We start from the raw sequence: 17,403 nt of genomic DNA, 5'->3' as shown, positions 1-17,403 counted from the left end.
TCGGAGAAGAAAATAGAGTAGAACGAAAATGTTAGTAACTCAATGAGAAATTATTTAATACTTTTGGGAATTCACAAAAATATGCCAAATCTGGATAACTGACGTTTATGTTAAGTGTGTTTCCCTGCACTTTCTTGCTGATAAAATATAACTGGGAGGGTTAGGCGTTTCAAAATTTACATTTATTTTGTACCAATTAACAATGTAGTTATGTGTTTATCTTGAGCAGTTTTTCTTTCAGACTTTTCTCTCCGGGGTGGGGAGGGGGGGGGAGGAACACTTTAAATTTAAGGGGGTAGGCGGTAGACTTTCTTCTGGGGCGGACACTGTTAAAAGTATATATTTTTTATATAAATTTTATTTCGTTTGGGGAGGGGGGCGGTAGACTTACTTCCTTGTGTTATATTAATATTAAGAAAACGTATACATGAATGTATTTGTAAGAAAGTACATTATCCGTTCCTTTGTTTTAACATTCGTGGTCTCATTTAATGTCAACAGGCCAGCTCTACTTAACATCGAAAAGAATAGCTTCTAAAAATAGTTCAAACATCCGGGTTGTTAAGTTAAACGTTTTTACACGTCACGTACGCCACATCATGTGGTGAGTAATCTCTGCGTGATTGCAATAAAATAAAAATCCCGAATATAATAGAAAAAAGTCTCAAGGCGAATCCGGGTTTAAGTCAGTAGACCGTCCTTGAGTCCACCTAGCTCTGATGGGTACCTAACTCACGTTAGGGTGAGTAAAGGCGGCTGGGCATAGTGCTGACAACACTATACCTTCAAATGCCGAGGTCACAGTAACAAGTGAACTCAACTTCAATTGCCCCGAAGACCGTCGGATTTGAAATGGAACTTTAATTATTGATAAAAATATACCAGCCTTGTTTTCAAAATGAATGAGCAGATTAGTGGCAGTATAGTAATGTAAACTTTTGTGAAACTTTTGAGCTTAGTGGCAGTATAGTAGTGTAAACTTTTGTGAAACTTTTGAGCTTAGTGGCAGTATAGTAAAGTAAACTGGAGAAACGTTTGAGCCTTACAGTCCATGGGAAAGATGAAGTAGAATTTCATTCACCACTGCGTATGAAGGGATAGTGTGGTCTGCACTATGCCTAATCCCCTTTAATTTACATAACGTGAGTCAAGTACCCATTAAACTAGATAGACTTAGGGTATGAGCCCGAATACTTGCATGCTTAAACTGATGTTTCTTTTTTTTTATTTTGCTGACCACTTCTGTTTGCTAACAAATAGATTAAATGTGTACTAATTTCTCTAACTTTAAGGTTACTCTAACTGACAGTATTTGGTGAATTGTTGAATTCCTGGCCATCGGAAATAAATGCGCGAGCGATCAATCACTTTTTATTTGGACATCACTCACCGATTGAAGAGAGTGAATGTAGATCTTCATTATCGGGATAAATCGGGATAAATGTTCGATAGGCCGTATAGATGAACGCAAGGAGAAGGTTGACCGTTAGAACTTAAAATATATCCAGCATTATTCCTGTGATTTTACCTTGTAAATTAACGCACTCTAAGTATATGTGCTATACCTAACGGTGGATGTTTGATTACTGAATGTACTGTATTCTTTGTAGATTTTACTATTCTAAATAACGTTGTAAAATGTACATGTAGTTTATAGTCTAGCTATGAAGAAAGAAGAACTAACAATAACAGCTAGTTGTCTTAACAACAGAGTGTTACAGTTGCATTATGCTTTGTTTGACATACCAATAGCTATATTTATCACTCGTACAAATGGCAGTTTTCTCAAACAAAAATATTTTCTTGTAGTCGTTGTGTCTACATTTAACAAACGAGTCAGAGTAAAGTGATGTTGTATGTTGTCAGGGCAAAAGGACCCTGTAGTCTCAGCGGTGTAAAAAAAAACATAGATTGTAAAATCAGTTTATAATGAAAAGCTCTCAAAAACATTTTCTATGACCTTCATTGACATATCTCTTATCATCTTATCGAAGTAAATAACAATTGTTTAACTTATAAGGCGTGTCTGGTCTCTCTTACGTGCTAAACGTACGTATCGCACTATATTATTTTTTAAATATTTCTTTATAATGAAGACTAATTCAGTCTGTCAAATCTCTTACAACATTCACAAACACTTAAGTTTTCTAATGTTGATTTCATGGTTTTCTTTTTACAGCCATTAATATACATAAGCTTGAAACATTTAAATAGATTTTGCACGCAAGTATCTAAAAATAGCAGAAAAAAATTAATCACTTCAGCTTTATTTAGAAGAAGTATTTTTTTGAGTTCGTTTTTAGGCATATAGAAGCTAGAATACAGCAGTTTAATATGAGCTGATGTTACTGAGGACAGGACTGAATGGTTTAGAAGATTGACGTTCTGATCTCATGAAACTAGAAGAAGTCTATACACATAAAAGGTAGGCTACACATGAACTGACAAAATATAAAATACGAGTGAAACAATAATCTTCGGATATATTTGATAGCAATGAAAATCTGCAATAAATTGAAATAAATGCCTCAGATGAAAACGTAACGACAATAAGAATGTTTGAAAGTTTGACATTTTGTAGACTATTTGACAACCAAGCCCGATGTTAATTTGACTTCATTAAGTGGACTGTTAAACTGTGCGCCGCTGGACACTGGGCAAAGGGAAGTAAGTTTGTCCTGGGTTTTCCTAACTGCGTCACAAGATAATCACACACTTCCTGTTTTTATGTCCACCAGGCCTAGCCCTCCTCGCCTCTAGACCAGGGGCGGAACTACAGTGCCGACTGACCCTGCAATGTGGGGGGGGGGGGCGGGAACTGCCATTTTAGGGGCCAACGGCCGACTATAATAGAATTTTTATAGTAAAAAAATAATTTTCTTGCATTTTTGATATGATGGTTGTTTTAAAAAAAAAAAGATTACAATAACTGCGGTTTGATTATCTTTATTCTACAGACACTAACCCACTCTATACTATATACTAATTTAATCCCAACCTTAAGAAAAATAGCAAAACCTAAGCATCCACCTCAGCCTAAAACTCCACACAAAACCAAAACCAACGCTAGACTTTGGTATAAGCCTAACCCTAACCCTAACCCTAACCCTAACCCTAACCCTAACCCTAACCCTAACCCTAACCCTAACCCTAACCCTAACCCTAACCCTAACCCTAACCCTAACCCTAACCCTAACCCTAGCCCTAGCCCTAACCCTAACCCTAACCCTAACCCTAGCCCTAGCCCTAACCCGAACTCTAACACTAACCCTATCCCTAACCCTAACCCTAACCCTAACCATAACCATAACCATAACCATAACCATAACCATAACCCTAACCCTAACCCTAACCCTAACCCTAACCCTAACCCTAACCCTAACACTAACCCTAGCCCTAGCCCTAGCCCTAGCCCTAGCCCTAGCACTAGCCCTAGCCCTAAACACAGCCCTAAACCTAGCCCTAACCCTAACTCTAATCCTGTCCGGGGGGAGTAGTGTCCTACTGGGCGAGGGGTAATTGACACGGGAGTAATTACTCGGGGGGGGGGGGGTAATGACGGGGGTGTCAGGGGGGTGATTGACGGGGGGAGGGGGATGCCATTTTCCCGTTTATCATTTGTACAAATGGAAGTTTTCTAAAACAAAAATATTTTCATCTAGTCATTTAACAAACTAGTGAGTGTGAAGTGAGCTGCGTCACTAGTGTGTGATGTAAGATGGTGTCAGTGCAAAAGTGCCCAGTAGTCTCAAGCGTGTAAAAAAAATCATGAATTGTAGTCATATAATAAAAAGCTTTCAGAAACATTGTCTATGACCTTCATTGACACATCTCTTATCATTTTATCGATGTAAATAACATTTGTTTAACTTATAAGCAGTGTTTCTTCCAGACTTTTTTCTCCGGGGGGGGGGGGGGGGCACTTGAAATTTTCAGGGAGGCGGTAGACTTTCTTCGGGGGGACGGACACTTAAAAGTATATATTTTCTATATAAATTATATAAATTTCATTTCGTTCGGGGGGGGGGGGGGGAACAAAACTCTGGAAGAAACTCTGCTTATAAGGCTGGTCTGGTATCTCTTACGTGCTAAACTTTCGTATCGTACGATATTTTTTTTTACATTTGTTCTTTATACTGAACACCTATCAGCCTGTCAAATATATTACCACATTCACAAACACTAAACTTTCCTCATGTTGCTTTCATGGATTTCTTTGTTCAGCCATTAATGTACATTAGCTTGACAGATTTAAATAGCTTTTGCACGTCTGTATCTTAAAATAGCAGGAAAAACTGCGTCACTCCAGCTCTATTTAGAAGCTTTTTTTTGGAGTTGGTTTGTAGGCGTATAGAAGCGGGAATAAAACAGTTTAATATGGACTGATGTTACTGAGGAGAGGACTGAATGGTTTGGAAGATTGACGTTCTGATCTCATGAAACTAGAAGAAGTCTATACACATAAAAGGTAGGCTACACATGAACTGACAAAATATAAAATACGAGTGAAACAATAATCTTCGGATATATTTGATAGCAATGAAAATCTGCAATAAATTGAAATAAATGCCTCAGATGAAAACGTAACGACAATAAGAATGTTTGAAAGTTTGACATTTTGTAGACTATTTGACAACCAAGCCCGATGTTAATTTGACTTCATTAAGTGGACTGTTAAACTGTGCGCCGCTGGACACTGGGCAAAGGGAAGTAAGTTTGTCCTGGGTTTTCCTAACTGCGTCACAAGATAATCACACACTTCCTGTTTTTATGTCCACCAGGCCTAGCCCTCCTCGCCTCTAGACCAGGGGCGGAACTACAGTGCCGCCTGACCCTGCAATGTGGGGGGGGGGGGGGCGGGAACTGCCATTTTAGGGGCCAACGGCCGACTATAATAGAATTTTTATAGTAAAAAAATAATTTTCTTGCATTTTTGATATGATGGTTGTTTTAAAAAAAAAAAGATTACAATAACTGCGGTTTGATTATCTTTATTCTACAGACACTAACCCACTCTATACTATATACTAATTTAATCCCAACCTTAAGAAAAATAGCAAAACCTAAGCATCCACCTCAGCCTAAAACTCCACACAAAACCAAAACCAACGCTAGACTTTGGTATAAGCCTAACCCTAACCCTAACCCTAACCCTAACCCTAACCCTAACCCTAACCCTAACCCTAACCCTAACCCTAACCCTAACCCTAACCCTAACCCTAACCCTAACCCTAACCCTAACCCTAACCCTAACCCTAGCCCTAGCCCTAACCCTAACCCTAACCCTAACCCTAGCCCTAGCCCTAACCCGAACTCTAACACTAACCCTATCCCTAACCCTAACCCTAACCCTAACCATAACCATAACCATAACCATAACCCTAACCCTAACCCTAACCCTAACCCTAACCCTAACCCTAACCCTAACCCTAACCCTAACACTAACCCTAGCCCTAGCCCTAGCACTAGCCCTAGCCCTAAACACAGCCCTAAACCTAGCCCTAACCCTAACTCTAATCCTGTCCGGGGGGAGTAGTGTCCTACTGGGCGAGGGGTAATTGACACGGGAGTAATTACTCGGGGGGGGGGGGGGTAATGACGGGGGTGTCAGGGGGGTGATTGACGGGGGGAGGGGGATGCCATTTTCCCGTTTATCATTTGTACAAATGGAAGTTTTCTAAAACAAAAATATTTTCATCTAGTCATTTAACAAACTAGTGAGTGTGAAGTGAGCTGCGTCACTAGTGTGTGATGTAAGATGGTGTCAGTGCAAAAGTGCCCAGTAGTCTCAAGCGTGTAAAAAAAATCATGAATTGTAGTCATATAATAAAAAGCTTTCAGAAACATTGTCTATGACCTTCATTGACACATCTCTTATCATTTTATCGATGTAAATAACATTTGTTTAACTTATAAGCAGTGTTTCTTCCAGACTTTTTTCTCCGGGGGGGGGGGGGCACTTGAAATTTTCAGGGAGGCGGTAGACTTTCTTCGGGGGGACGGACACTTAAAAGTATATATTTTCTATATAAATTATATAAATTTCATTTCGTTCGGGGGGGGGGGGGAACAAAACTCTGGAAGAAACTCTGCTTATAAGGCTGGTCTGGTATCTCTTACGTGCTAAACTTTCGTATCGTACGATATTTTTTTTTACATTTGTTCTTTATACTGAACACCTATCAGCCTGTCAAATATATTACCACATTCACAAACACTAAACTTTCCTCATGTTGCTTTCATGGATTTCTTTGTTCAGCCATTAATGTACATTAGCTTGACAGATTTAAATAGCTTTTGCACGTCTGTATCTTAAAATAGCAGGAAAAACTGCGTCACTCCAGCTCTATTTAGAAGCTTTTTTTTGGAGTTGGTTTGTAGGCGTATAGAAGCGGGAATAAAACAGTTTAATATGGACTGATGTTACTGAGGAGAGGACTGAATGGTTTGGAAGATTGACGTTCTGATCTCATGAAACTAGAAGAAGTCTATACACTCTATTGTATAAAAGGTAGGCTACACATGAACAGACAAAATAAAATACGAGTGAAACAGTAAACTTTGGCAATATTTGATTGGTTTGAAAATCTACGGTAAATTGAAATAAATGCCTCAGATGAAAACGTATCGACAGTAAGAATGTTTGAAAGTTTGACATTTTGTAGACTATTTGACAACCAAGCCCGATGTGAATATGACTTCATTAAGTGGACTTTATTAAAATGTGCGCCGCTGGACACTGGGCAAAAGGGTAGTAAATTATTACTGGGTTTTCCTAATTGGGTCACAAGATTAATCAGCACATCCTGTTTTTACGTCCAACGCGCCTCTTGGCTCACTTAGCGAATTTTATTTTAGATGAACTGTCGATAGCCGATTGGCTTAGACTACCATCAGCCAACACAAGTAGATTTCCCAATCCACAACAGCCAGATATTTCTAACGTCTTGTTAAATAATTGGTAAGTTAGTTTCTTATATCTGGTACTTGTATTGTAAAATATATTACGATTGTGATAATTTAAAAATAAAACGTGCAAAATAAATTTTCTGATAGATCTATTAATTTTAAAATAATTGTACGTGGGTGTCCAGCATATTGGCCAGTGTGTTTTTGTCAAAAAAGCCTGTGGCCTATATTAAGCTAATGTCTAAACTAAATTGTCCTATGTAGAAAGTAAATCCTGCTTTCATCAGATGACATCACTGTCGAATTCACAAATTATGAATTACTGAAAAGTAGAAAATAAAACAACCAAATAGCGGCGGATGATACGCCGCGGGTCGGCTCGTACACACAATTCCGGATAAGTAGGTCTATATAGAATGCATGAGTGGAAAAGAGTTGTTGACTATTCAAATAAGAAAGCATGAAACATAATTTTTGAGTACTACATACAATCGACGAGAAATGGAAAATAGGTAAAAATTTTCTGGGAGGTAACTTCTTTTATTTTTCATAGTAAATTAAATTTAGATGAGATCCTGACTCTAGTAGGGGGAAAATGAATGAGCTTAATTAAGGTTGAACATATAGTTCAGAATGTGGTATACCCCAGACAACATTACAGTTGAAATAACTTTTTGAAACTATGATGACTACAAGCTGACCAATAAACCGTCTCTTATTTATAAAGGTACATAATAGAAATAAATAAAAAACAATACTGAAAATTACAATATTAATTGTAGTTTTAGCATTTGTTAATATTTTATAGTATTTAGCTAGTTTTCACACAGAAAATAAAAGACAGGTAATGTAGGCCTTTTATTACATTACTGCAGGGCGCATCCCGAACGTCCTTTAATATTAATAATTTTAAAAGTCTTTCCCTGGCTTGGTAGTTGAAGAATTGTTTTCAATAACTTAGTCCGTTGCTCCTTCATATTACCAGCTGTGTCGGTTTCATTATCAAACAAAACTGCTCTTTTGTTACAATCTTGGTACATGTTTGCAAATATTCCTGTCTGCCTCTCACACCAACTTTCAAATGTCGAGGAAGGATTTTGTTTATAATATTCATCTCCACCGGACATCACAGTAATACAATAGTTGCTGAAATAGTTTGTCTTTATAGTTTGTTTTTATCTCTTCATATAAAGTGGCATCATTTTCTGAACCAAATCTAACCACAAAAATTAACACATGAAATTTATTACCCTCAGTAATTCTAAAGAGAGGATCATAGAATATTTTAAATTTGGGACCAGCTTTTCTCATAATGGAGTGTTGGTAACTTTTAGGCAGAGGATCAATTACTGTAAGCTTGACGTCATCAATTTCCGTGCCAAACACTTCAAAGATTTGAGCTCTGATCTGGGACCTTCCAAATCTGGACCTTCCAACGATTGAGTTTCCTGTAGATGTTTTCCCAACTCCATCATCTCCAGCAAGAATCATATCAATTTGTATGTTCAGCTGTAATAATAAATTCACATCAATTTGTATGTTTAGCTGTAATAATAAATTCACATCAATTTGTATGTTCAGCTGTAATAATAAAATCACATCAATGTGTATGTCCAACTGTAATAATAAATTCACATCAATTTGTATGTTCAGCTGTAATAATAAATTCACATTTTTAATATATTCATTATTTTAATCAATTACGGTAACAATAGTAGGCAAGGAGGCCTTTTTTCACATTGGCCGTTTTAAAATAAACAAATAAAACAACCATTTAATAACAGCATTTAAAAAAGCAATTGCATAGAAACGACATAGCAGTAACATAGCACTAAAAATGTGGAATGAAGAAGTAATATTACATAGTTATAATACAAAATGAGATAAAATAAGAATATAATAGATGAATGAGAAATGTTTCAATGTCAGTTATGTGTATGTTCAACTGTAACAATATAAAGTAGCTCAAAATCCAAAAACAGTTTACAAATGTTTTCCCCTCATAATACAAAATTCATAAGCTGTGTAATAAATCATTCCCAACATTTAATCTGTGAGTGATACAATTACTTCTGTTACAGAGACTATAAAGAAACATTGATTTCAAAAGTATTTTATTTGTCTCATTTTTATTTGACAGTTAAAAACATGCTGCATACACATGCAAATACAAACATACACACACACACACACACACACAAAGCTTTCACGTTTTATATTCTGTTGAACGGGTCGAGGATAGGAAATATTACGGCAAACTATCCCCACCGTCATACATCGTCACAAAATGTCATATTGCCCTCAAAATATTACACTACCTACCACCCCAAACCCTCAAAGTGCACATTTTAAAACTTTTCATGCACATCGCCTTTATTCAAAATAAAATAAACTTATCTGGTCACCATTAATTTTGAATAATTTTAATTACAGTTGGCAAAATATTAAATATGTTCTGAAATACATGTTTCAGTTGCAAAAGTTTCATGTAATAGATTTTTTTTATTGACCCCGACTCCCCAAACTCCATCTCCTTAATCATTTATTTTATCTGTAATTGAAAATCCTTTTAAAGTCTTATGATAGTGAAGAGTGGAGGTTGGCAATCTAATAGTTTAACTTCCCATATGTATGACTTGTGTATTTAAAAAAAAACCACTAGGAACACTTAAGCAAGTTATTTATAGTTGGGAAAACTAAAATTCTGGACTTTTTAATGATTTAAAAATAATACTTGTTATCGGATCACTACTTTAACTGCGCAGTTCATTTAAAACTGTAATATTTCAGGCTAAAGGTAGGTAATTGTTCTGTTTTTATTAGGGATTATTAGTTTAATAATCATTCTGGCTTTGGTAATCTATTGTTGTAGGTACGTCAAATCGGCCGAGGCTAGTAGTGTGAGAAAATAGTTACACATAAAATTTTTGTAATTATTTTATATTTTTAGAAAGATGTTTTAAAAATTACAAAAATGTTTCAAACTTTCATTTATGTACCTGTTTTTAAACAATTGTATTAAAACTTTTCAGCAATAAATAAAGATTAGCGATGTTTTGATCAGATGCAACCAAGCTCATTTACTTTAACAGCCATCTTGTTTTTCATGTTAGTTAAAACAGTTTTACTTTACGTATATAAATGATTATATATTATAAGTTTCGTCTCTAATGAATTGGCTTTATGACTTTCACTAAGATACCAATATGTGTATTCTCAACAACTTCCCAAAGCTCCATGGTGATTGAAAAAAGGTGTAGTAATGCATACAAGACACACAAACTAACACACCGACAAATGTATTGAGAGAGAGAGAGAGAGAGATGTATAGGTGGATATTTATAATCAATAAATACACGTGAACGATAACAAAAATTGAGTATATAATGTCAATGTTAATTGCAGTAAAAGCTAATTTAACAAGTTGCGATGGGAAGTAAATTGACAATACATCTTGTAAAAGTGTTTATTGACAATGCATCATATAAAATAGTTTATTGACAATACATGGGCCTATATATATATATATAAATATATATATATATATATATATATATATATAGTGTCGGGAGGAATGTATGCGTTATATATGGTGATTACTTCTATTTCTAACACTCCAACTATAAACATGTGATAAGGACGGGAACACGCTTACTTCCGACCCCACTAATAATATCAACATGTTTGTGTTGATCATCTACTCCTTTATAGCGTATGGATTTTCACGATTTTCTACAGAAACATACAACAAATTATTGCTTCAGCAAATTGTAATATGTATAATTAACTTTCTTAACAACTACTACCACTAAACACACTAAAAATACAATAAAATATACAACACACCTTTTCTTTACAATAGCTAAAACCCCCAACTGTCTTTACTCCTTCGTCCTATGTCATCGGTAACTTAGTAAATCATAGTAAAGATGTATATAGTATTCGTATGCAGATGATTAAATAACGTAACATATTTAAGGACATTTGTGTATTATTTTACCTGTAGAAATAACTTATACACATCATATTGACTAAGTAAAGAAAATTGAATACCTATTATTAAGCTTCGACCTATCTGCACACAAGAATTCGACTTTGTAAATTTAACTTTTTAAGCCTGATTAAATGTGCATACACAAAAATTAAAGATTTTAAATGTATATCAATATTAAGTTAAAAATATTGCACACCAACCCCCCCCCCCCCACCACAGAAACTTAAGTTTTTCTCTATGTTTACCCCCTCCCCCCACATTCCCCGTGCGTTTCGTCAAACGGTAACAGTGTAGGCTTGTTATACAATATGAGGGGAGCTGGGATTAAGGGACTTGTTTTAGAGTGAAATTCTGTAAACTTTACAAAATGTTGTCAAAGGTCAGCGCTACCATAGATATGTTGCTACCAAATTGTATTACTTTATTTGGTGACGCTGTGGATCTGCTTTTATAAAAAGAGTTTGTGTATAAGTTTTGTTCATGGTTTGCCATTAACTGAACTAAACCTTTTAATACGTTCAATACATATGTTATGTGAATTTATTTTTTTTGGAATAGTCGAGCTTAATGTCAAGCATTGTGTGGGGAAGGAGGCAGGGTGTATGTGGAGGTGTGGACAAGACGTGAGAAGATGTGGTGTTGTGACGGCAGGGTGTGTGTGGGGAGTGGAGGGGTAGTGGTGTTGTGACGTTATTAAATATGAAAGATAATATATCAGGTGGCATGGTTAAAAACGAAGAAATGCAAATAGATTTTATTGGCGAATTGGGGTTTTAAAATCAATCTAAAGTAAGTTATTGTTAAATAATTCTAACATTGGTTAAAGCCACACTTTGGTTTTTGTTTCTCCGTAGACACAATAATTTTCAATGTAATGCATATAATCAAATTGAATTTACCAAGAAAAACGTAAAAAGGTATACAAATGAAACGTTTTTGAACACATTAAAATATATAATCACTTATTAATTATGTCGTAATGTTGCCAAGGTCACAGAAACAAGTGAACTCTACTCAGAGTTACTTCCAGGCATCTCTTCAGAAGGGGCGGACCCCCCCCCCCCGAACGAAATGGAATTTATATAGAAAACATACTTTTATCAATTCCCCCCCCCCCCCTCCCTCGGAAAATGTTGACCACCCCATCGAAAATATCAGTCTCCCCTCCCCCCCGGATAAAAAGTCTGAAAGAAACACTGACTCTACTTCAATGTTGCCAACTGATCTACAACGAGTGACCCCTACATAAACTCATTGGTTCTTTTGATCAGTTTTACTGCAGTATGAAAAAAATAATTTGGTAGAAAGTCGCAGAAAATGTGACTTTTTAGATCTAGTATTTATGTATGCCAATGTGGACCATATCAATATTCAAAATAATTACACGTTCTACTATTACCGAGATACACATCATAGCTCTACAAAATGTTGAAATTTAAAAGAAAGATGCTGTGCTTAAAATATGCAGAATTTTAAGCATTTTTTTTTAAATAATGCCCGTAAAAAAAAGCCTTATTTCTGTAGCTTAAGGCCTAAATGGCGAGTTATCTGATAAATTATGGTATCGATACTTTAAAAAGTTAAACCAGTTTTACAGCAGACGATCATTTCGCGTACGGTAGGCCTACTAGTACTAGGCGTAGCACGTACCAGTAATAGATTAGTAATTTAGTTAGATCTATATTTTAATTAGATAGATATAAAATGTAAATCGATTAAGAATATACATACTAGATATATATACTGAGACTAGATCTAGATCTAGATCTATACTCAACACATGGAGTCTAGATCTAGACTAGGTCTAGAATCTAGATTCTAGAAATTCTAGATCTAGATCTAGACTAGCTAGACTCTACTTAACTCTACTACTCCAGCTAGAATCTAGATCTAGAATCTAGATCTAGATTTAAATATTCTAGATCTAGAGTCTAGATCTAGATTCTAGATTAGATCTAAGATCTAGATTTATCTAGATCTAAGATCTAATCTAGATTAGATCTAGATCTAGATCTATTATCTACTATCTAGATCTAGTAGATCTAGTATCTAACTAGATCTAGATTCTAGATAGATCTAGATTCTAGACTCTAGAATCTAGATCTACTTCAGAATGACTTGGTAATCTAAATCTTACTAGATCTAGATCTAGAGTATAGAATCTAGATCCTAAAAATCTAGATAGATCTAGATCAACAATCTAGATCTAGATTCTAAATCTAGATTAGTAATTAATAGATCTCTAGATCTGGATAAGATTCTAGTCACTAGTCTAGACTTTATAATACTAATACTTTATAGTTATAGTACTTTTTATTTTATATTATAGTATTCTTCCCAGATCTAGATCCAGATCCAGACCTAAATCTAGAATCTAGAGTCTATCTAGATCTAGATTCTAGATCTAGCTAGACTCTAACTACTTTAACTAGATATTTAGATCTAGATCTATCATCTAGATCTAGAGTCTAGATTCTAGTTAGTAGATCTAGAATCTAGATCTAGATCTCTCTAGATTGAAGATTCTAATAAGATTTAGATCTAGATTTTAGATTACCAAGTCATGTGTTGAGTATAATATAAAAAAGGCCGATTCTAGTCGGAATAAGATACGCATGCGATACGCATGCGCAATGGAGAGAAACTACGACTTAGCGGCGATGTTTTCGATGGTACTGCGCATGCGTGTGTTTACAACCGCAGAACCCTAATACCAACCCTAATCCTATCCTTAACCCTATCTCTAATCCTATCCCTAACCCTAATCCTATCCCTAACCCTAGCCCTAATCCTATCCCTAACCCTAACCCTATCCCTAATCCTACCCCTAATCCTACCCCTAATCCTACCCCTAACCCTCATTCTAGCCCTAACCCTAGCCATAGGTCACTGCGCATGCGCAGAACTATCTTTTGCCGAAAAATCTTATTCCGAGTAGACACTTCGTATAAAAAATCTCAGTGTAGATCTAGATATCTAGATCTAGAATCTAGGATCTAGATCTAGTTTAGATAATATTTAGAAAATAGTCTAGATCTAGATAATATTATAAAATTATTATTATCTAAATCTAGATTTCTATATGTATTGTATTAATAGCGAGTCTAGTTCTAGTAGTTTAAATGACTGAGTATTTTACTTTTAACTTTGAACTTATGTATTTTACTAGATCTAGATTTTATGTGAATAATAGGATTACAATACCTGCAATGCCCTATAAATTACGAAAAGCCTCAGTATAAAATATAAATACACATCTTTCAACTTACTAATGAGAGACATAAAAGAGTGCTCTAAAAAATAAACCATAAAAACATTTGAAAATAATTGTAACTAGATCTATACAATGGAAAAAAGCATTCTAAATTATTTAATACAATAAAATGTAAATATACAAGATGAATTTAAACAAAAGCCCTACAATTGTTTAAGTACCTTTAAAACTAAATTGCTATATGATGATTTTGTCAATAAGTAGGGCTACTTTTAAAAAGTATAGACATATAGACCATATTTTTGATGTATGCATGTCACCTTCAGCATATTTTGCACTGTCTAATGGTGCATAAAATATTGTCTACTATATATCATCAACTATAAAATTGAAACACTAGAATTAGGATTTAGGCTGCTTCATTATAATTTATTGCAGTAATGTAAGTCACATAGATATGCAGTTATGATCCTATAATGATAAGTCTCCTTATTTCATCCAGTTGAAGTATTATTTTGGTGCTTTACCTTCTTTGTGAATTATTTAAATAGCATTATTCTTAACTGTTTAATTTCAGGTCATCCAGATTTGGCAGCTGTTTGTGTTCATTCAAGTGTTTTTCCCTCCTGATGAGAACTTTTATATTCAAGTCAAAATATAGCCACACCATGCTGACTTGCTTACACATTAAGTATTTAAATTAAATACATTCTTAAAATATTGGTTATTCCTTGTTAGTTTATATAAGTTTGTTTTTAAATTGTATGTAGTTTTCTATATCTCATATTTTTTTTTCAAAAAATAAAACAATTTCATTTTATACTCCTGTGTATGATTTCAGATCTCGAAGATAAGTTGTGACAGCTGTGTTTATTTGTTCCGAAAACATCTTTTTAAACAGAAAGCTTAGTACATTTTAGGTAAGTTAGTGAACAATTACAAAACTATAAGCTTACATTGCTCAGGTTTAGTTTTAAAAGGTTACATCTGAAGTTCTGGATATAATACAGAATATCATTATAAATATCATATACATAATTTATTAATAACTGAAAGACCATTACGAACTTATCTAAATAATTATTCATTTAAAAAATATTGCATATCTTTTAATTCTTTATTTTGTTTCATTGATTAATTGTATTTCACTTGTATGTATCTTACAAACCAATGGCAGGTTTTCAATAAAACATTTTAAATATCTACAGACACATGTCATGGGAAATGTTAACAAAAAGCCTGAATTCTCTACACTTACAGGTAATGAACAACTTTTATTATACATACATAACGTATCTCCGCAGTAATTTAAAAAGAATTAATAAATCCTCTATATATGTTTGCTAATCTAGCAATACAATTATGTTATGTTATAGTTTTATGTCAACAGGTAGAGGTATCCTTTAATGTTAAATTATCAGAAAAAATTAGAATTTTATTTGTTCATATTAATGGGTTTGTGTTATTATATCTTCCTGTAAGTAAGGAAAACTGACATACTAATAGTTTTGTTTTCAGATTTAGTGCATATAAATCTGTGCTAGCAATCTAGCATGAACATAATATGTATTAAAATAATATGTGATTTTTATAGTATAGAGGTATTTATCTGTTTTAAAACTTTTAGAAAATATGTTTCCCTTGTTCTGAAAGAAAACCACATATACATTTTTAATTTCTTTTTAAGATTTAGCACATTTGTGCTAGTTGTGCTAGTTTAAACAAAACATAGCTAATTAATTGAATTAAAAGAATTTTATATCATTTTTAAAGATTCTTTTAGTCAATTTGAATAATTTGTTTCCCCATATTCCTGTAGGAAATCATGAAGCTGAGATGTGCTATGGAGGAGAAGCTGATCTACACACGCGTGTTACTGACTGTAAGAAGAATCCAGGTCACAAAGGTTTTATACCTCTTAAAGATTTCAACGCAAGTTGTCTCCCCTCACGTTACCATAACGACCTCATGTCTGAGACAATCAAAGCATTGGCAGCCCTAACTGTCCAGGTAAAGTCTGAATTCACCAGTCTAGAGAGACCAGAGTTTTACCCAGACACTCAAGTTCCATATCCATGTTATAAGGACAGAGGAAGTCACGTGATGAGGTTAGGGACGGGGAGGGTGTGGTATGTGATCAAGTACACAGAGAGTGACAGAAAATCTTGTCGTTGTGCCAAGTGTCAAGTCTCTGCCACACCCAGCAAAGTGTGGGGGAAGGTTTTTGTGACCACAGCCACACACGTGGTGTTTGATGACAGTGAGGCGAGACAGACCAGGTGTGTTTTAGGTTTTGATGACAATAAAAGTCCAGTGGTCAGTCTTGATGGCTGGGAGGTGAAGTGGGGTGGGGCAAACATTGAGGGAGACAGGTGTTATTTGAGATATGAGACATGTGACTTAGAGTTGGTTGATGAACTGGACAAGATGTGGCGGCACTTTGATCATCTATGTTGGAAAGTAAGCGAGAAATACAAATACGGGAGATTTTTTGGTCTGAACAAGTTGACCGTTATAGTGTCACATCCTCATGGCTGTCCTAAACAGGTCTCTGTAGGACAATGGACACACAAACGTGAGAGGGATGGCGTGAACAGCAAGGTCACCAGGTACTGGTACACAACATGTACATGTCCTGGCTCCAGTGGAGCGACTGTCTACAGGCTGAGACATGACGAGTGGTTCTATCTCCATCCCCACAGTGGATCAAACCCTGAAGGAAATTATAGTGGGGAGTGTGTCTGATGTAACTGTTAGTTCTCTCCCCTTGTCTACACAATGTAAACAAACAAAATGGCGGAACCTTTCCCGTCATTAAACTTAAAGACCTGCATGTCTTACTAACATTTTATTACATTTAAATGATTAGAACAAATGTGTTGATTGATGTAAACCGTTTAAGCATATTAGTTTGCATGTACATTGTAGAGTGTTAGAGTTTTTTTTGTTTCAAATGTTGTAAATAATTTGATTATAACTTTTGTCGGCAATCGTTGTCCTATACCTATAGATAGGCTGGCTATTACCTGTAAATTAAATGTAACCTACCTTTTAAAATGTCAAATTCATACTGTTTGTTTTTGTTTACAAAATGTTCACACTAGACGACATTAAATGGTAAAAGAAAATATCTTTCTACTGTTGTTATTTTAATCTATGTTGTCTGTTGATGTTTAAGTTGTTGTCAAACAGTGCATGTTGTGATGTCGATGTTCGCGCCAGGCTGTCATGGGTTGTAAGTTTAAACTTTACAACAAAGTCTATTTGTTTATGCCCAATACACTTG

General features: G+C 34.9%; 2 protein-coding genes across 6 annotated transcripts in view; one reads left to right on the top strand and one right to left on the bottom strand.

Moving 5' to 3' along the window:
• The window catches only part of LOC131942242 (sodium- and chloride-dependent neutral and basic amino acid transporter B(0+)-like), a 298,846-nt gene that overhangs the window by 27,038 nt on the left and 254,405 nt on the right, over positions 1-17,403 (bottom strand). The window lies entirely within an intron of this gene.
• On the top strand, positions 6,841-17,184 carry LOC131942247 (uncharacterized). Of its 2 annotated transcripts, none has more exons than XM_059302004.1 (5): positions 6,841-6,961; positions 14,695-14,808; positions 14,959-15,037; positions 15,326-15,377; positions 15,937-17,184. In XM_059302004.1, exons 4-5 carry the CDS (start codon positions 15,335-15,337, stop codon positions 16,860-16,862), a joined length of 969 nt encoding a protein of 322 aa, XP_059157987.1. In that variant the 5' UTR covers positions 6,841-6,961; positions 14,695-14,808; positions 14,959-15,037; positions 15,326-15,334; the 3' UTR covers positions 16,863-17,184. The 2 variants fall into 2 exon arrangements, with proteins under 2 accessions (XP_059157987.1, XP_059157988.1); XM_059302005.1 differs by lacking the exon at positions 6,841-6,961 and adding an exon at positions 12,540-12,555.

Source organism: Physella acuta, unplaced genomic scaffold (genome assembly GCF_028476545.2).
Source record: "Physella acuta isolate Inbredline_101_S28 unplaced genomic scaffold, ASM2847654v3 ptg000397l, whole genome shotgun sequence".
Lineage (NCBI taxonomy): Eukaryota > Metazoa > Mollusca > Gastropoda > Physidae > Physella > Physella acuta.
This window is presented reverse-complemented; position numbering and strand designations above follow the sequence as displayed.